The sequence below is a fragment of the Pithys albifrons genome, chromosome 8 (assembly GCF_047495875.1).
Source record: "Pithys albifrons albifrons isolate INPA30051 chromosome 8, PitAlb_v1, whole genome shotgun sequence".
NCBI classification, from domain to species: domain Eukaryota; kingdom Metazoa; phylum Chordata; class Aves; order Passeriformes; family Thamnophilidae; genus Pithys; species Pithys albifrons.
This window is the reverse complement of record NC_092465.1, coordinates 21,572,310-21,593,322: the sequence shown is the minus strand read 5'-3', so window position 1 is coordinate 21,593,322 and position 21,013 is coordinate 21,572,310. Positions and strand designations below refer to the sequence as shown.

The 21,013-nt window shown below is 40.1% G+C and overlaps 1 protein-coding gene across 5 annotated transcripts in view; it reads left to right on the top strand.

The window, feature by feature from the left end:
* Positions 1 to 1,144: 1,144 nt before the first annotated feature.
* LOC139674884 (neurabin-2-like) overlaps positions 1,145 to 21,013 on the top strand; it is a 43,188-nt gene continuing 23,319 nt past the window's right edge. For 4 of the 5 annotated variants that reach the window (XM_071561822.1, XM_071561820.1, XM_071561821.1 and 1 more), the window contains exons 1-8: positions 1,762 to 1,867; positions 2,358 to 4,202; positions 15,689 to 15,821; positions 16,221 to 16,341; positions 16,846 to 16,950; positions 17,130 to 17,250; positions 17,683 to 17,829; positions 19,590 to 19,643. In XM_071561822.1, coding sequence (XP_071417923.1) covers positions 2,613 to 4,202; positions 15,689 to 15,821; positions 16,221 to 16,341; positions 16,846 to 16,950; positions 17,130 to 17,250; positions 17,683 to 17,829; positions 19,590 to 19,643 — 2,271 coding nt within the window. In that variant the 5' untranslated portion in view covers positions 1,762 to 1,867; positions 2,358 to 2,612. Of the gene's footprint in view, positions 1,425 to 1,761; positions 1,868 to 2,357; positions 4,203 to 15,688; positions 15,822 to 16,220; positions 16,342 to 16,845; positions 16,951 to 17,129; positions 17,251 to 17,682; positions 17,830 to 19,589; positions 19,644 to 21,013 lie in introns of those variants that run through there. The other variant, XM_071561819.1, reaches the window with a different exon arrangement.

Genomic DNA, 21,013 nt, shown 5'->3' with positions numbered 1-21,013 from the left:
GAGAGATCAAAACACACAAGTATCTTCCTGCTCCAGCCTTTCTTAGCCAGCACCCAGTACAAAGGCCACTCTATGCTTTAGAGCTGCTTTATGCTTTGGCTTCATGGTGTTCTGAGCTCTTGCCTTTGCTTTCTCTGAACAGTCTCCTACACACTGCCAGGCTCCTTGAGCAGAATGCAGAACATCCTCTGTCCACAGTGCTCAAACTGCTGAGTAACCTTGTACTTCCCTTTAGTTTGTGAAAAAACCACATTTGCTCAGTAGCTTCTGGTAGCCTATTTATTGAAAGATGGTGGTTAAGCCTTGCAATTTCAACCCAACCTCCAAATGCTGTACAAGAGACCACCTCAGTAGCATGTAGGAGATGGATCACCACTACCGTTCTAAATAAGACCTACAAATTCTTAAAATAAGAAACATTTGTTGCTCTTACAGTGAAACTATCTGTATTAAAATTTTATTCAAAATAGTGTTACTAAGTACATATATGACAGCTAAAGGCAGACCTCAGTAAAATTCCACTGGCCCTGCAATGTTTGGAAACACAGAAGGCACCAACAACGTTGTCTCTGCTTTGTATGAGAAAAAGTACCAATAATAAGATATTATTTTATTGTAAAATTATGAATAAGGCTAATTTGAAATTATATCATCGATTTTGGATGAAGCTGGGAAATATTCCAGACATTGTGATTCCCAGTGGGTCTGGAAAATTGCCATTTTTTAGCCAAGAATTGAAGACGGATGAAGATTCCTCTTCGAAAAGGAATGGAAGAGGAAAGGTGCCAGCCCACAAAGGGCTGGCCTATTTCTCTCTATCTGCCAGATCCTCTCCTCTCTCCACTCCCGACTCCAGGGTTAGTTTTACTCTTAGCGTTACACTTAGGATTAGGGTTAGGGTTAGGCTTCTCTTTAGTGTTAGGATTAGGCTTTGGGTGTTTTTTTAATGTTAATGGCGCAGCATCACTGGCACCTGAGAGCCCAAGGCTGCCACCTTTTCTCTTGGCACAAAGCTCAGTCCTTCCTTGGCACGAGTACCTGCTCGGGAGTGGGGTGGGGAAACAACTCGGCTTGTGAAAGGAAGAGGGGGGGAAAGGAATGTTTGGGACTGTTGTTACTTCCGGCTGTCAGAGCCTCAGTCGTGGCAGCTGTCGCGACTTTTCCCTCCCGGGAGACGCGCTGCTCTGCTTTGCAGCCGGGGCTGCCACTGCCCGCGCCGCGCTGTCCGCCCGGGCTTTGGAGACAGCGCGCAGCTCCGGAGCCCCTCGGCACTGGCGCTGCTGCCGCGTCCCGCGGGGCTCCCTTCGCGCACATTCCCCGCTTCGCGGCGGCGGGGCCGGCGAGCGCTCCATATCCCCCGCGCTGCCCCGCGCTCACGGCCGCCAAGAGAGACTGGGCAGCGGCCCGCTCGCCTCGCCGACATGGTATCACCCGAAACCCGTATCCCGCTACGGCGTGGTATATCCCGGTGCGGGAGCCGCTGCCCTCGGGCCGGGCGCGCCCCCCAGCCCCTGTTTCCTGGCGCTGGGAGAGGAGCGAGGGCACGCCCGCCGCGCCCTCTCTTTGTGTGCCAGCGAGGGAGCGCGCGCGGACGGGCCCGAGACACAGCGAGCGGGAGAGCGCGGGGCAGCGCGAGGCCGGGGAGCGGCGCGGGCGGGCGGCGGTTCGGGGCGCGGCGCGGGGGCGGGAGGAAGGTGGAGTGAGGAGCGCGGGGCGGCGGCGGCGGCTGCAGGGCGGGGGCCGGGGGTGGGAGGGAGGGAGGAAAGGCGGGCGGCTGGAGGCGGCGGATAATGATGGCGTGGTGCGGGCGGCCGCTGGGCGGCCGGGAGCGCTGAAGGGAAGGAGGCGGCGGGACCCCCGCCCCCAGGTAGGCTGGCTCGGAAAGTTTGGGGCGAGGTACCGCGGCGGCTCCGCTGCGCGCCCCGCAGGCCCCGCGGCGCAGGGGCGCCGCCGCGGGGAAGCCCCAACTTGGGGCCGAAACTTGCGGCTTCCCCGTTCCGGGCGGTGCGGGGCGCCCGGGCCCCTCCGGGCCGCGGTGCGTGCGGCGGGTCCGGCCGGGCCCGGCCTCCCCCGGGCGGTAGGAAGGGCCGGCGCTGCCCCCTCCCCCGCTGCCTGGCCCGGGACGGCCCTTCGCGAAGGGGCGGCAGCCGGAGGAGGCGGGGGCCCCCCGCCGCCGCATCTCCCGCCGGAGCTACCCGGTCGGTGCCCGGGCAGCGCCCGGGGCCGCTCGTCCCGGCGGACACAATGGGGTTTATCCCGCTGGGAGGTCTTGGGCGGCGTTTCCCACCCCGAGTTTCGGATTCGTGTCACACGCCAGCGAGGCCCCGCGTTAATGGAAACTCTCTCTTTCTCTGCAGATGGCTTTCCGGATACCGCGATCCGCGCTGGGCATAACACCCGATGTGGCCATTCACGCGCTTTGATTTCTTTCTCTCCACGTAGAGTCATCTGCGCTCCATTTCAATGAGAGCGGGGAAGCGGGCTGAGGGGAAGGCTGCTTTGGGGATCTTCTGTGGGATCTGCTCTGCCTGCTGTCGGAGGGTGGAAGCTTTGTGCTAGAGAGCCGTTCTTCCTATTCTTCTTCAGGAGTCGAGGGAGCTTTCTCTTTGACAATGATGAAGACTGAAGGCAAGGCGGAAAGGACTTTAAGAAGTGCTTCTCCACACCGAAATGCCTATAAATCTGATTTCCATGCTATCAAATGCTCTTTTGATGGCATAAACAATCCTGATAATGCTTCCAGCAAAACAGGCTTGCATCAGAAGCTGAGCGCCTCTTCCAGTGGAGGGGGAAATGACCCACACAGTCGAGGCAGAGCCGCCACTTACGGCAATAGAGTACACAAGATCAAAAATATGTTTCTTCAAATGGGAAGCTCGTCTTCCACAACCTCTTGTGAAAGCAGTCCACCCGCTGACACAAAATTAATCAGCCGGGCCACAGCAGCAGAGTATGGACCTTCTCCAGGTAGCCCATCTTTTCTCGTTGTCCAGAAAAATAATCTTAATGCAAGCATCAGCCCCTGTAGCAGTCCTGTGGATTCATTGTCTGTGCCTTCTGCTACCGACAAGGTCATCCGTAGTACTGATGAGGCAGACCTGGACAAAGTTGCCTTAGCAGAAAAATTTTCGGAGACCAGGAAGCTTTTTGAGAGAAATATAAAACAACGGAGCTCAGTGGACAGATATTCCCCCAGCAAATGTGAAAGAAGTGAAGATAAGAGGAGACGTGGTTCAGCTTCTGATTGCAGCAATGTGGTGGACCACTTCAGTTTTAATACAGAAGCAAGTCTTCCAGTTGCACTGGAAAAAGTTGAAAATCAAGGCAATGAGGAGTTGAAACAGCAACATCCTAACAGTGGTTCTAAATTCTCCTTCCTGAATGCAGGGCCCATTTCTAGGAGGCTGGAAAGCTTTCTGGGTGATAGCGATACTGAAGAATCCAAAGAAATTTCCAAAAATGATAGTCCTCCAAATCACAATCCTTTGAGAGGCCGGCAGATTTTGAATGCATCTGCTGTTGCAGAAGGATGTCCGGAGAACAGTGCGTTCCCCAAGATGCCTGGGACCCGCAGAGATGAGTCAAGCAAGGCACTTGGAAAAGACAAAAGAGAACAACTGGTACTTGAAAGAAGCCCATGGGATACGGGCTGTGTGCCTGGTCAGGAGGCTCAGCAGAGATCAGATAGTGTTTCCCCCATAGAGAAGACTTGCACGGAGCTGGTTGCCCAGAGTGAAACCTCAGGGCATGAGAATGAAGGTTTGGAGAACGATCACATTGTTCAAGAGGATCAGATGCTCATACGTCAAGTACAACAAGGGAAGAGGAGTGACTATGCCTTGGAAGTGATAGAAGAGTTTATGGATGGCAGCAAGACCGGAGAAGAAAGAGATGGGTTGTCCATAAGAGATGATCCAGTTACACAACTGGGAGAAGTTCTAGAGAAGGAAGAGGGTCCTGAAGAAGAAGAGCAAGTGTTGGAAAAGCAAAGCGAGGACTTCAGTGCTTTTGGAATAGAGAATGCAGCTTTTGATGATGACAGGGATACAGAACCAGAAAACCAAGAGCCTGAAGGCAATGGAATTTTGGAGGGAGAGGATGAGTATATGTATGACAGTGAATATGAGGAGTTTCCTGGGCTTTCTGAAGAGGAAGATCCTGACCCAGACCGAAAAGTCAAGTTCTCAACAGCTCCAATCAAAGTAAGTACATTTGAATTTTCTTTCTTTTTTAATTGTTTTGCAGTCAAAAATACCCAGGAAGTAAATTTTTGAGGTTTTTTCCAAAGCTCTAGAAATCCTTTATAAAGTGCAAATTTACAGCTTATATTCAACACTAAATAAGAGAAAAGTTGCAAGTTTAGAAAATTTATAAATTAATCACAAGTGATTTAATTACAGCAGCTTCATAAGAGTGTAGTGAAGCACATGAGATTTTACTTGCTGGACATTTTCATGAGCACAAATCTTTTAGGGATAAATATGAACATCTGACCTTAATACTTGCCTTGATTTGTTTAGAATTGAGGCATTGCATTAAAGATTTTTTTCAGTTTTACTTCTTGTACAAAAGTTTAATAAAAACAGAAACAGAACAACAGAAAAACCCAAAGCAAACTTTTAGATTCAACTTCAGACTTGGTTACAGAATTAACTATAAGAAATTCTTAAATGACTGGTGTGTGTTAAACAAGATTCTAGAATTCTCTTTAATAATAACAACCATATATGGGTTACTTGGTTTTAATGCTGGATTGGCAAATAAGCCATAGGAGCGTTAATGGCAGTATTTTGGAATCATGAAATTGCAGAAGCAGAAGTTACGGGGCAGACTGGGTAATGAGGGGTAGTGTAAGTTACAACTCTAACAAATGAAAAAGATTTATATGTCTGATATTTCCTCACCAAAAATATGCACACCATAAGTTGTTCTCCATCTCGAACTGTGTTTACCCATGATCTCTTGCAGATTTGAGTTATTCTCATCCCTGTTAGACTTTGAGAGGAGAATTAGGAGACATGGATCAGGACAGAATGGGAAACTGGGCTTTCTTAAGCATACTTCTCTTCTGCTATTACATGTATTACAAATAACAGCTTCTACACTTTGTTCATATAGAGTCAGGACTCGCTTTTACTGATCAGAGAGAGGTAAAATTCTGTTGACTCTTCAACTTCCTGCAGTGGAGAGCTGTAATTTCCCAGTTTGCTAAATGCACACTGGTGCTGTACCCGAGAAAATGTTTTGATGTGGCAAAATGTGAGTTGTGGTGCACATGGGGTTTTTTTATAGTCACTCCATAGACAGGCTGACTTTATATGGCTTTCTTTTAGTTGATGCTGCTTTAGTGGTGACCTGGAGCAGTGAATGGGAGAGTGCTGGTATTGAAAACTGCATAATGAGTCTGATGAGGGCTGGAAGAGAGCCGGAGGGGCATCAGTCCATTTCCCCTTCCATTCGTGACTGAGTGTCTGAGGAAAGTGCCGTTTAGAGTCTACAGTAAATGTGTGTTGTGTGACTTCCCGCTGTAGGCAGGGTTTTACTGATCCTTACTGAAGTCCTACTGAAGCAGTGGCTGTTAACAGACTGCTGCGTTCTCTGCAATGTCTGTGCCAGACAGAGTTGAAAGCATTAGTAGAAACCTTGGTGCCAACTGTGATGGAACCTCTCATGTAGACAAAACTCAGTTTTTTGACATGTTCAGTTATAAGTGCTTCTCTGAAAGCCCACAGGAACCAACCTGTACCATAATACCATGTACACAACCTCGAGATAAACGTTTAGTAGCAACTGTTAGCAGTTTTCTGTGAAAAATAACATAGTACTTGCCATAATGTCCCACTTGGATTGGCAGAATACACTGTCCTTAATAGCAGTATGATCATTTAAGGGCCTTAAAGTGAAGCTTGTGATACTTGCCTTCCTTTATCCCCTTTTATTGATACTTGGCTATATCTTTCCTATATTGGGTATAGAGACCTCTTTCTATATGTCATCTTTAATAGGTTTTCCCCCTTTGTTCCTTGTGCCTAAGCAATGATTTCTTTCCCCATGTCTGTGTTTTTGCTTTATGTTTTCTATGTTACTTAGTGGGAATAAGTCCTGGTATATGGTCCTTGGGTTTTATGCCCTGTAAAATAAGGAACTCCCACTTTTTTGTGCTTACCCAAAATTTTCTTTAACTGTGTACCTTTAATATCTTGTTAACCTTTTAGAAAACCCCAGTTTTACCTCACAGAAGGATGTCTCTCTGTGAGTGCCATTTTCAGATATTCATAGGCAGTAGAGGAAAAAGTCCTGTGTTTCTCCTCATAGATGCTCCTGAGACAGGTGAGGCTGGCCTTGCATTCTTGCTATTTTCTGTCTGCACCTCTTTAGTGTTTACAAAAAAACATCTGTGTCTCTTGCAGTTGCTGTTTAGCAGGTGTCTGGTAACCAGAGTTGAAGAATTCAAAATATTGAGAAGGTACTGCACTCAAAAAAGCACGTTCAGATCTTCCAGAGTTCTGCACTGATGGAGCTCTGAGTGTTTCACTTGATACTTGCAAAAGGGAAGTTGGATATCTGTGTAGGTAATGCATATACTTAAACACAGGCACCTTAGAAACAGTATTTATGCTGCAGGAACAAAGAAAACTTGATTAATATTTCCATTCAAAGTTTCTAGTTGTAAAATTGGCAAGGCCTTTGAGTAAAAGAAGGAGGCTGAGGAGCTCCCAAGGGGTGTTTAAGGTAGCTAACACTGTTAGCACTGCATCTGACCCATGATAGAGATGCATAATTGTTGACATCTGCAGCAGGGCTTAAGAACATAATTTGATCTGATAATTTCAGGAAAGATGGAACATAATTACACACATACTTCCATTATTTTGTGTTGCCCTGTGCCTGTGAAAGCAAGCACAGATGAGACTTTTAAAAAGAAATGTTTCAGTTCTGTAGAAACTGGTGATAAATGATGTGTGGGAAGATTTCTTGCTTGCCGTGGGTGATCCAACTCTCTTAAGTCTTGCTGCTGTTTGATCTCTGCAGATCTTAGGACACGTTATGTCTTGGTTGCTTGTTTTTCCTACAGTAGTTGAGAAAGTGATTCTGTACAGTTATTAGCAGAACTTCACAGTGTGGGTTTATATTATGGTACATGAGCAGCTTTTAGTCTCTTGTTTTCACATATGAAGCCAATAAGGAATGTAAAGCACACTCAGCTGTTCAAGGTATTTGCAGAGGAACTGAATTTATCTTTGTCTCCATGGTCTCTGAATAAACTGTGTAAACAATCAACACTGCAGACAGTGCAAATAACATCAGGTAACTGCTCTCATCGCTTTATATTTCATTTTGCCTTTGTAATGTAGACGTTACCTTGAAAGGCTCTAATTAACACAAATGTTATTGACTGAGTGCTCTTTGACATTTGTAACTTTGAAATTTTTAGTTGGGAAAATAAATGCCTGTTTTCAAATTGACTTTTTAAAATGTTTTTTACCTCTGACTATGTCAAACTTCATCCTTAAAACCTTTAATAGCACAGTGACTAACTTCTGCAGTGATTTATGATCCTTAGAAATTCTGTAGCTCAGGTAAAGATAGTACAGCTACTGTTTGCTTCCATAACTCTGCTTAACTATCAGTGTTATCTAGTTCATGTTGCATGGGAGTGGCTGTTCCCAGCTTTTGTTAATAATAATGTATTTTAAGATTGTTTAGTCAAGAATACAGTTAAAAAAACAACTAAACAAAATCCAAATCTTCATAGAGGGATTACTTCTATATTGTCACAGTTGAGCAGTTTAAATTTATTTCTTAAGGAAATTGAAAGCAGTTTCATAGTTTGTATGTTGTCCTGACCAGTCAAGTACCAGCTGCTTCTAAGAGAATATGGAAATCCTTCATAGTCTTGCCACTTGTCTTGCACGTCAGAATAGAGTATGTTTTATGTATAGCTGCGCACAAGTGATTATGTTTTTCAGGCTGGCCTACTTGCAATCTTTTTAGTACAAACCTGCTTCCTGTGGAAGTTAATGAAGCACTAAATGAAGATACCCTTGAATCAGATTTCTTGTGTAACAGTGTACCTGTAAATACTTACCACTTTTGGGAGATGCACCAATTTTCTAGGTCAGTGTGTAGATTCCTGAATACTCATTGAATACACAATGTTGTAGAGTAGTGCTTCAGCTTCCTACAGCCTCTTATTTTTGAACTGTTAACTTATGTACTTAAAATGTCATACATAAAAAGGGATACAAAATATATTAACTGGTCAGAGATACTCGAACTGTGAAGTTCCTTCAGTAATTAGAGAATTGATGACTGGTCTGTTGTTTGTCAGCCATTGCCCAAAGCACTTCAGTAAAATATTTCTGTGGCATTAAGAAACAAGTGTGTGACGTGGATGTAGGTTGATGTAGAAAAATAGAGAATTGATTCAAAAGTAGATTTAGACAGAGTTGGCTAATATGCTTTTTTATCTTGGCACAAATAATGTAAGCGTTATTTCCACTGTGCTTTGTTTGGGATGTTTTACAATGATGATTTTCTTTTTTAACTCAGGATTTTAGTTATTTTGAAGCTCTGTTTATCAACATTACAACATTTGTAACTTAACATCATAACAACTTTTCTTCATGTTTTTATTTCAAACTCTCCATGGTAGTTTTCAGTGACTTTTCACAAAAAGTAACCCTGTTTTATTCTACCTCCATCTGAGAGTGTGGCATTCCTGATGGTTCACTTAACACTATGAGATGTTAAAAACATGGATATTAACTGAAGGAAGAAAGTACATATTTTCACATGTGTGAAATTTTTTTGTAGGTGCGGGTTTTGAGAAAACATAAACTCTTGCTGAAATTTCAACTTTCACATACCTTAAATGTTTATTAAACCTAAATGCATTCAATTCTGTGTATAGATTTACCTCGGTTAAAAAGTTCAATATTTCTGGTGCATTTAGGATCCTTGTGCTGGCTTGATTCCATGATGGTTGTTCAGTTCTCCAGAAAGAAGCCCTTTCAAGTCAAGTTTTTGTCTTTTTTTGTCTTTTTTTTTTAATATCATATCATACATCTTTTATTTAGATTTTTAAGAAATGTTTGATATGTAAGTTTTACAATAATAGATTGATTTGGCATTTCAGGAGTCTTTGGGTAAAAGTCCAGAGAGTGCCAGGACATGGGACTATAGAGCAGAAATCTAAACTGGAACAGAAAAAATAAAGAATATCTTTTTATACCCTGACTCATGTCTGTATTGAGTTGACTCTTTACAGTAGTGTCTCACTGTATTTCTAACCGAAATATTCCATGGATGCAGTTAAAAAACATACCAGCTGACCTGTTTGATGGATTTGATTATGCTGTAAAACTAGAAAAATAAGAGAATGGGGGTCAGGTGAGGTTATCACCTGCTCATCCTCACTCCTTTATCAGTCCCTCCAGCTTCTAACTAGCAGTCCTAGCAGTCCCATTTGGATTTCATAGGGAGGAGAGAGGGTTTTTTAGAGGTATTTTTAAAGCACTTTTTGGTTTGGGGAAAATGAGCACTTTTATCAGAGTTGCAGTTTCATGCCCTCACTGATGACTGGGCTGCAGCTTCAGTTTAAGTTGCTTGTTCCTTTTGTCTTAATGTTTGCTCTCACTGTGTATGCCTGGCCTGTGCTGTGTTTTGCTCTGAGAGAGAACAGCTGTAGGAAACAGGAGAGAGGAAGGGAGGCACTTGAGGATTTCGTGGGAGATACAGTCAGAAGAAACACTGAGGAGGTGTTGAAGGTCAGCAAAGATAAGCAAATTTATAGAAGACAAGTTCATTAGTTCAACAGTTAAGCTGCTGAGAGATTTAGTATCTTTTTGATGTACTGTTGTTAGCATCTGAGAATACATAACCTAGGCTAGTAAAGAATGAACAGACAGTAGCTGAAACTTATTTGTAGCTTACCTTTGGAGAGATGGAAAAAGAAATTATCCCTTTTCATATAATTTGAACATATAAGAGAAGGTGAACATTAAGAGGGATACCAAAAGATCTGTGCCGCTACTATCTGAGTACATATTTTATGGTCTTGAGATGAAGGTGCAGTGTTGCAGAATTCTTACAGCAGTCTTACATTTTTATTGAGTAGGAAAGTATTATGCAACGTGGCAAATTCTCTAGAATTATTTCTCAGTCATTTTCTTCTATCACCCTCTGATGTGACTTGGCATAGTGAGATGACCCCCCCCTTTCAGACCTGGGGTACTGATCATTGCTAATGACAGTATAAATGCAGATCAGCTAATTGAGCTGATCTGGTATGACAAGGTTATTTTCTTGTTGTTTCTCCTTATGGTCATTAGAACAGGTAGACTATTTTTCTGCTCATTGTTACTCTTTTGAAGTTCCCCATACCAGTTTGTTTACTGTTTGGATTTGGTCAGGTCAAGATTTTTGTTTTGGTGAGTACTAAATAAATACACACATCTGTGAGGATTACCAGGCATAAACTGGTGGTACCAAGACACCTGTGAAGCTTAATGGATGTTCATAATTGAATCACTCTCTTTATATGCAAAGTCAAGGAGCCAAGATTTTTTTGGGGTGCCCCCTTTTAAGTGGTACTGTTAGTAGTTTTTTCCTCTTCTGGTCATATTCTATTCATTTTGGAGTCCTTCAGTCTCCTTGTCAGTCAGAGAACAATCACCTGGTGGAGAAGTACAACCAGGTCACAGCAGACCTTCGTTTCCACAGATGGAGATCATGAATCTTGTCTCAACATCTTCTCTCAGAGTCTGAAATGAAAGAAAATTGATGCTCTGAATCTGAATAGATGCTTTTCTGTGTCTTCAATATTCCTTCCACTGGAATTTAAAAATCAAATACCTGAAAGTGAGTGTTTCTCCTTCTCGAGTAGGTAGCATAACCTGACTGAAATAGGTACCATATTGTCTGTGTTCTTCTCTAAATGGCTCCAGTGATCTTTCTCCTGCAGTGAAATGCAGAACTAGAGAATAAATGTTACCCGTTTTATTGAGAATTAAATAGAGAATAGTGAGCCTAGTTAAAAACCTGGTTTATTTACAATTGAACTGTCTATATGAAATGGTCTGTACAGTAGATCTGAAGCAAAGTTGCACTTACGTCTTTGTGTAAACTGACTCGGATGAGGTTTTTGAGGAAGTCGTACAGAGCTGCAAGATAAGGGCATAAGTGTATGCAGCCTGCCTGTCCACCTGCTGAGTAACAGAAAATGGTACCTGGAGTGTAATGGCTTATAATATCAACCAGTTTAACAGTTGCCAGCCATTCTGAAAACTTTTTGAAGAAGGGTAAAAGGGTGAGTGTTTAAAAAATAAAATTAAACTAGGTATTTCTCTGTGCTGATTCTATGATTTTAGAGCATGAGTTGACATCAAGTATAGGTACTTTTCACTTAAAATGTGAGAAATATTGGTAATAAAATACTAATCATCTAGCTTTTGGAAGTAGAGGGAAGAATGGGCAGTGGTACGAGATGTCTAATTGAACTGAAGAGGGAGACTGTGAGAGTGAACTGTAAAGTGTACATTCTGCTTCAGTCCTACTTCAGTGCTGCTATTTCAAATGATTATTCATGTTTGCCCAGACACTTCACATTTTGCCAGGCATCATAAAGGCCATCAATTTGGAAAGCTGAAACTGTTCACTGTCAGATAATTTTCCCTGAGCTGTAACTTGTGTTTTGACTGTTTGGCTTTAGTGAGTGTGAGTGAACTGGCACGTTCAGAGTGAGCCCTGTGTTTCAGCAGGGAGGTGAACCAAAGGGTGTAGCCGGGGCTGGGTGTTAGTCCAGGCAGGTGTCAGTAACACTCCAGGGCCTCTCTCAGCTGTCAAGTGTTACTTGAACTGCCTGTGCAGGTGCTGTGAGGCTTTCCAGCAAATACTGCAGTATTACATGAGAATTTTAAAGTGGTGTTGATATCACTTCTGTTCCAATAGCTGGAAGACCTTCTGGACTGTTACTGCTTTCTTAATCTTACTGTTTAATTACTTTTGTAATGTTCTGCTTTTCATCAGGCACTAGCAAATTTATATACTAGAAATGAATGTGGCAGTGGAGGTCCTTGGACTCTATTTTGTTACTCTGTAGCACTTTCATGCAAGCGTGTGGTAAATTAGCATTTGCCCTCTAACAAAATTAATATTCTTCCAAAACTAGCAATAATACTAAAATAGACCTTTTTATGTGCTCTGAAGAGTTTGAAGTAAGTGAGGTCGTTGTTTTTCAGTGACAATGCTGTTTCCTGTGGTAGCACTAAGATGGTATAATGGACATTCTTAGTTCTTTATAGTTGCAGGAACTCAAGAGTAGGATCTTTTACACAGTGCATTGCATTGGTGTTTTCTGAGTGCTGACCTTGATGATGTCTCCAAATAAATATATATGCTGTTCAAGCACAAAGTATATTTGAAAATTTACAGTTAATGTATCTTAACAATTTAATTAAAGTAATTCTTAAAGATTCAGCCCTCTAACAAAAGCTTTTTTGATTCAATTTTATTCATGCCAAAAGAAAACTGTCTTGAGTGTAAAAAGAAATTATTTTTTTCAGATATCTTGACAAGATTGAGAAGTTCTTAATGTTAGGGTAACCTTCTGGATATAACAAGCTATGGTAAAAGGCTTGGAAAATTCATATGGTTTCCACAGTAAAATTCATCCCTTTTCTCCTGTGTTGAGACAATAACTTGTGTTTGCTAAAGAATATTTTTTAAAAATGCCACTTGCGCATTAATAATTTTACAATCTCTGGCTAGCAGTGACTTCTGAATAGTAAGATTAGAATTTCTTTTGTCTGTAATGCATTTGATTCAGTGACTAAACCCTGCCAGACACAGTACAGGGATGAACATGTTTAGCTTTCTCATCAGTCTTCTAAACTGTGAACTTAGATTATTTATTATCCACTTTAACTGTTTTTAAATGTTACTTTTGCTACTTCATAAGAACAAACCTGCTGAGCAGTTCTGTATTTTCTATATTAGTATCAACATTTTTACTGTTTCTCTCCCATAAAAGATGAATACTGTGTTATGATTTCACATGTACATAATAAAAATTTCTGTCTTCTGCCCTTAACTCTTTGGTCATAGTTTTTGTGGTGTGCTTTTCCTTTTCTTTCTGTTATTACAGTGTTTGGCGTCTGATTATAAGTTTTGTTTTTCCTCTGTTCTTTGTAAATCAGTGCTTTTCTTCAGAATTATTTTGCTGAAGTTTAGAGGGGAGGTGGTGTTCCTACTATTTTGAAATAGGGCTGTCTTTTTTTAGTGGTCAGGTTATGGTTTTTAGAATATTACCTAAATACACTTGTCATCTGCCACTTAAGAGAATTCTTTCTCTTAGTGGTTTACTCAGAATTGATTTCAGCAAGGCTTTACTTAAAAAGCCATTATGCATAAATATTAGTAGTCTTCATTTGCATAGAGGTGTTTGTGCTATTATTTTATTAATTGCAATTATTCTCTGGAACCTAAGGGGAACTACTAGTTTTAAATTGTGTTATGCACTTCCAGTAATTAACATTTCCTATGATTTATTTTGCATCAAAATGAGCAAATTCCATGAGACTCCCAAGTACAATTCTATTACTTTTAAGCTGGAAAAATAATAAATCACTTTTAGAAGTTCCAGAAATATTTGAGTGCTGGTAACCCAAGACTCTCCCATACATACTGCTGTTGTTATGGTGCAACTTTGCTTCTCTCAAATTTGCAGCACTTTATAAAATGTTGTGCAAGGAATGAGTCATCCCTGTGGTAATGTAATTCTTCGGTAAATAGTGACTACTTGCGCCATCTTCTGCATTGTGGGTTAGACCATTGAGCTATAAAGAATAAAGAAAATACAGTTATCTCTGTCTCCAGAATGAATTACTACTATTCTCTAAATTTTGCTCATTCAGTCATTTGACAGTTAGTGACCTTTAGCATTTTAGTTTTACTATTAATACTAGATTATAATAATTTATAAGCAAACTTGGTTTTTTTGTGCCCTGATATTTGATTTGTTTTCAAAAGTTCAAATATTCTCATTAAGAAGTTACCATTTGTCCACTCAAGAATTTCCTTTTTAGTTTAAACTGCATCTCATTATACCTTGACTGTATTTTTAGACAGATTGCTTCTTCTGTTGGGATGGAAAGGAAGCAAACGAGACTGGTTTTGTTCCAAAGGGAAGAATAATGCTTCAGGAAATGCTTCTGCTTCTTATTCTGTTTACTAATTTTTAGGTTGAGGAGGGGGATTGAAGAACTTGGCCACCTTTTTTCTGATAGAGTAAGGATGCTTTAGGCCATTTAGTTGGTTTTCTTTGTCTGTTTTGCAGATATTTTCTGTAAAGTTCATGGATGACATACTGTAAGTGTGACCCTTGTCTTTCTGCATCCGGTTGTTGCCTGCTGATGTCTGTATCAAAGTCAAGAGGCATTTATAAACCTTTATGCAAGACTTAGGAAGAACAGCTTTTAGGAAGCTTCTTTTACTGGGGAAAACATAAGACTTTTGAAAGTGGGTTTCTTCCTTCCCATTCAGTCGAGTGGATCTATTTTTGCACATTTACTGAACCATGCCATGTTTCTGGAGTAAATGTTTTGCAGGGTTTGGGGAAAAGTGGTGAAACGGACCTCCAGCTGGAGTCTGAAGGGGAAGCTGTAACTCCCCATGGGAAATACTGTAACTAATTGTTGCTTTTTGGTGTTCTGTTTCAATGACGGGTTTTTTTTGTGTCAGAGGTGCTGCCACACAGCGCTAACACCGTATACCAGTGAATGTAAAGTCACAGGATAAATGTTAATTAGAGTTAATGCTGCTCTTACTTACATGATTGCAGTTACCTGTCTAGGTAGTCTGGTGGCAAAATGCAAAAGTTGTAAAAAATTAGTAGGCCAGTGTAAATGAACTTTGTGTCAGCACGGCATGTTCTTGATTAGGGAGATGGCTCTGCAGCTGCAATGCATAACTGTTTGCTGTCTTACAGTGGTGTTGAATAAAACACTGGGTGCCTGCAAAACATTTAGCAGATAAACCTTGTTTTTTAAGATAAGTGGGAATGGTATATTATTTTTCCTTTTTCCCCCCTAAATTATTAATTTAAATATAATTAATGAATGTGCTGATATGTAAAATTAACACGGTTACATGTAGCTCCTCTTTTCTTTGTAGATTTGTCTTAATTTGTGTTGTTTGTTTATCCCTTGTTTTTAACAATCCAGAAATTCAGCTGGAGTGATTACTAAAAATAGTAATGTATGTAGCAAGGCATTTCCTTTTCCTGGGAAACTGCGTGATTCCCTTGCAAAATCAGAAAACTGTATCTGTTTGAAACACTGCAATTGGCAGATGGTGTGGGGGGAGGGAAGGAGAGGAAGGATTTGGTGGAATGTAGTCCAAAAAGAGTCACACTCTGTATCAAAGAGGAGATAACTGATTTCTTTTAACTACTTTGTACATTTACAACACAAAATATGTTCATGGAACTGTTTTGAAACTTTTAAAATATTACTTCTGTGCAAGTTGGAAACTGTCTGACAGCAGCAGTATTTATTAAATTGATGGTTGTTTGGAAATCGAGATCTCTGAAAGTACCACTAATTTCCTTCCTAATTTTATTTCAATTATATGATGTTTGAAAGAAGGCGAGAAAACATTAAAAAAGGTTTTCTTTTACTTTTCTTAGGTTTTCAGTACTTACTCAAATGAAGACTACGATAGACGGAATGAAGAAGTTGACCCTGTGGCAGCCTCAGCTGAGTATGAACTTGAGAAAAGGGTGGAAAAAATGGAAGTGTTTCCAGTAGAAATTGAAAAAGGTGCAAATCAAACCTTGAACATTTGTATCTATTACAAATACCTGTGAACAAAAGATAAAACCATTGAAAACAGTATATTGGTACAATTTAGATCTTGAATTTTTGAATGTTTGTCTCAGTGTTGATTTATGGCTCGTTCTGTTGAATTTGGTGAACGTTAATGGAACAGGCCTATACTAAGTGCAAATTATCATAATTAAGTTAGGAAGGCTACAGGACAAAAAGGCTTTTAGTAGTATATAAGGTATGTTATCTTTTTGGTTTTGTTTTGTTTGGGGTTTTTTTAGTGAATTTTCCTATCTTTTGTGTGGAAGGACTTGGAATGCTTTGAAACAACTCAGTACTGCTGGTTGTTACATTATGTGTGATTCAGCTAATTTAGATTTTTGAATCCTTTAGGTGACAGGGGTCTGGGCATCAGTATCATTGGAATGGGAGTTGGTGCTGATCAGGGCCTGGAAAAACTAGGTATTTTTGTAAAAACCATTACAGATGGTGGAGCTGCTCAAAGGGATGGACGGTGAGTTTTCTGTTGAATTGATTACGCTTTTTATAGATTTGTAAGTGAGCCCAATTGCTTTTATTAGATATGCTGAATACTGTGAATAAAAGTACAAAAGCTGAATGTAGCTGAGTGGTTATTATAATCCTACTTTATGTTAATTTTTTTAAAAAAAGGCAGATTGTTTATTATACAACATTTTTGCTAAGTGTAGTTCTGCTTAGAGCATATATAAGAAAATCTTAGCACGAGCCCATGTGTGGAAGTACCACAAAATCACATCAACACCCTAGTACACCAGTCACTGTGTAAATAGTATAAAAAATACCAGATCAAATACTGTGCAGATTTTGATTGGTGATTTACATAGTAACTAAGGATCAGGAGACTTTTTAAACAATGATTTTCAATGGACTCAGAATTTGTCATTATAAATACTAGTGAGTTTTAAGTAATATTTGTCAGAAATACCTCAAGCCAAAATATGGTTGTTTAACTGATAGCTAAATATTTATTTTGCAGAATTCAAGTAAATGATCAGATTGTGGAGGTTGATGGCGTAAGTCTGGTGGGAGTTACTCAGTTCTTTGCAGCCACTGTATTAAAGAACACCAAAGGCACAGTGAGGTACGTATAATTTTCTATGAAATTACACTTTCTTTTTGTCATTTTTCATTCATGGAGAACACAAAACCATAATATGAAAAATTTACAAAAATACTGTGGAAGGCAACAGTATGACAAACTCATTTCTTGAGCATATATTAAGATTTTTTGCTGCAAGGTAATTTATTTTTCTCCTGCAGGTTTCTGATAGGGAGAGAGAAGCCGGGAGCTGAGAGTGAAGTAGCCCGGCTCATTAGTGAGACCTTGGAGCAAGAGAGATGTCTGTACGAGCAGCACTACGTTCATGATGATACAGAGCAGGTAAAACATCATACAGACAGACATTTTTAAAAGTATGTGATTACCATTACGTGCAATAGCTTCTGCTATTGGAATGAAGGGGGATTTTTTAATCAGATTGATGCAGAAAAGGATAAAACAGGCAACTTATTAGAAACAGGAAAATGCAAACATCATACATTGCTATTCTCAAGGCACATGATTATCATTTTATCAATAATCCAAAATGTATTTTTAACTGTCATCTGTATGTGATTGTTTTGTGCATGTTCTACTTTGCTCTCTTTTGTGGAACTTTGGTGAAGGTGTTTGCAATTCATTTTTAACACTTATAGGTATAAGAAACAAAAAAGGAATACTAACTAGTCAAGAAATGTTTTGCAGCTGTTGTTGCTGCCATAATGCAAAAGTGTGTGTGCATTACTGAATGTCACGATTTTCTGATTTTGTCAGGATGATGACTATGAGGAGGAGGAGGAAGATACATATGAGTCACATTTACATGGAAAATCTGTAGAAGTTTTTGATCTTCCTGAAAATGAAGATATTGGTTTACTACTGGATATGGACTCAGCACAGTCTCTTCTTAAATTTAAAGAGGTGTTGTAGTAGTTTCTTTAATATTCTCTCTGATGCATTGGGGAGCATCTGAACACCTTGTAGAATAATGGATATTATCTCCTTCATGTCTCTCTCATGGTTTTGGGTTTGTTTTTTCCCAACATCACCAATAAATCTTTCTGGTTTGTCCATTGAAATATAGGTCTTTTGTTACTTTTTTATGCCAGTTTCCCTATACATATGTATATTAAATGGTCTTTTGGTATAAATTAAATAAAAGCCCTTGGAAACAGGCATTAGAACCCACCACCACCTCTGTGCTTGTTATGTCTGAACATTGCATTAGATAGGTACGATGCTTTTCTTAGTTCTTCTTTGGTCCATTGGCCTTGGCATGTATTTGCTGCACAGTGGAATGGCTTTAGCTGCAGAAGAGAGCATGGGGTGGGCAAATATGCCCATTCTGAATGGTCTCAAGTGCTGTGAGATGTCTTTAGGAAGACAAGAAATACATATCTAATCTCCTACTTTACTCCCTGCAGTCTTCTGGGAAATCTCTGTGTACATAAAAGTACTTGATTCTGTAGACAGACATGGTTTTGGCTTGGAGGATGCTTTTATGGTGTATTTTTTGGAAGTAATGGATTTGTGAACCCAATAGGGCATTCCAGACTGTGAATTGCAACTTAACATAATTGGAAAAAGCATGGTTCGCTTTTCTCAAAGTTTTTATAAAGGAGCAGATTTGCTTTATTCAGGGCTGTGGGATGTAATCAGGGATTTAAGTGGTACAGTCACTGGCATTTAGGGTCCAGGCTTTTTTGGTAGAATTAAGTGCCTGTCATTTTTACCCTGGGAGGATAAAAATACACTGCAAAGAAACTGTTTTGTCAAATGTCATTTGGTGCTACATCAGCTTATTTTTGTGAAGGACTGGTATTTTACAGATCTCCTTAAGTTTGTTCTCTTGATGATGATGTCATTGGAGAAGTAGAAATTGCAGGCTATGGATCTCTAGAGAACATTTACAATTTTTCTGGGTTAGGAAACATAGTAGCAGGCTGCAGCATCTTTTCATAAGTGCTATATTTACTTGGGTTGCAATTATGTTCCCATCTAGGATTATTATTGTGCTGTTACTGGCATAATCTAAATGAAGAATAGTCATGGATTCACTAGTTCTAATTTGTGTTTCATGTACTACGCCGTGCCAAAAAAAAAATCCCTCCAGGGTTACAGATGGAAAATGAGATACAAGGAATAATTAATACTTGTTAAAAAGATCTTTACATTTGCCTTATGTGTAGCTTTTCCCATTTCTAATAATCTTATGAAGATTTGTGGTGCAAAAATACATGGCTTAATTTTAAAACCAGCTCAGCACATTTATTTCTAAGTGCTGATTGTAAAAAATATTTAGTACTGTTAAATTTCACTTGATTCTGTGTACCAGTCGTCATCATAATTGCACTGCTGCTTTGTCATACTCCTGGCATATTGAAACATTATTTTAATCTCCTCAGTTTTCTTAATATATAGACAGCAGTGTGGGAGTTTTAACTATAGGAAGTTATGTATTGATGACTGTGGAATTTCTGGGGAGTTTAATTTCAGTTAGGGTTGGTGGGTATTTTTTAATAAAATTTTATGATTGCTCCTGTAATTCACAAATAATTGAGTTGACTTGATCCCACACTATAAAGATGGTTTGAGGAAAAAGGGAATCACAGAGAAATTCTTAAAACTGGCATTTCAGTTGTAATTTTTTGTGCTCATACAGTTTTTTTCATTTGTTTCAGCTGCAATTAAAACATGCAGTAACAGTAGCTGAAGTGAATCAGCTGAAGGAGAAAGTAAGTTTTCAAAGAATCTTATCATTTGGTGGTGGGTTTTTTTGTTGGCTGGTTAGTTTGGGGATTTTTTTTATTTCTACAGCTACTAATTTTACCAGGAATAGGCTGAATGCAGAGGCAGAATCCGTTAGGCCTCAGGCAGTATCTACTCTGTGTTGTGCTGGACAGCCTAAGTTGAAGAGCTATGCTCAAATTAAAAATTAAAAAAAAGAAAACCTACACAAAACAGTCAGAAAAAAACCCCAGCCCGAAAATCCACTCTATGCCATTGTAAAACAAATGCTTCAGTAATACTGCCTAGAGTAACTGAATATAGTGGAACACTGAATGAAACAAGTTCTTAAACAAATATGAGAACATTAGCAGTGGATGGAACTTGGCTGATTTGAGTATAGATTTGGCACTTGCAAACAGTGTTTTGTGGCTCTCTTTCTGTTACCAGAAAGTTATTTCTGTTACCATTTCCCCTCTTTCCCTCCTCAAATTTTTGACTTGCTCTGGGCAGAGACTTTTTTCCAAATTTTTTTTTGTTTTTTGTGAGAATTCATTCAGCACTTCTGCTTATTCTGAGAAAGGATTTTTTGTTCTTTTTTGCTATTTTTCCACTGATGCAGATTTGTGTGTGGTCTTTAACTGCAAATACTACTTGCAGGCGAGCAGCTTCTTTTGTTCCATTGCCCATCTGTGTTGCCTTGCCCAGAAATGCCTGGCCTAGTACAAGTTGCAGCACACTGCTGGGAGCAGGTAGCACATGGGGAGGGGGTAGTGCTTCAGATTGCAATAATTTTCTAAAGCAGTATCCACTGGGGTCTTTCATGCAATTGTTGAGAGCTCCACATGTAGAGAGGCAAGGCAGACAAAGCTACTTGGTGATACAGTAGTTCCAATTTTGATTTCTGGCAGTGCTCCTCTTCATAGTATTGTTGAAATTTGGCCCAAATGGATTGCCAAAAAGCTGTTAGTAATGTCCATGTTAGTACAACTTACAGCATCACTTTTAATTCAAGAAACTCTTGGTCCTTTCAACATCTCTGTTCCATCAACAGGTGATCTTAACTGGCTTAAAAAGTAGTGGTTTCCTCACTCTAAGAGGAGGCATGGACAAATTAAGCAATATCTTGTCTGTTCACTCCTCAAAGGTCTGGAGAGCTTCACATGTTAATATTCCCTTTTATAATGTGGTTGCTGTCAAGGTGAAGAGGTGGCATACCTTTCCTTTGTTGAGGGAATATTTGGGATTTTGTGCATTGACTGAAGGAAAGCAAACCATGCCTATGCCATCATTTATTAGGAAGACCAATGTCACAGAATCACAGAATGTGCCAAACTGGAAGGGACCCACAAGGATCATCAAGTCCAGCTCCTGGACC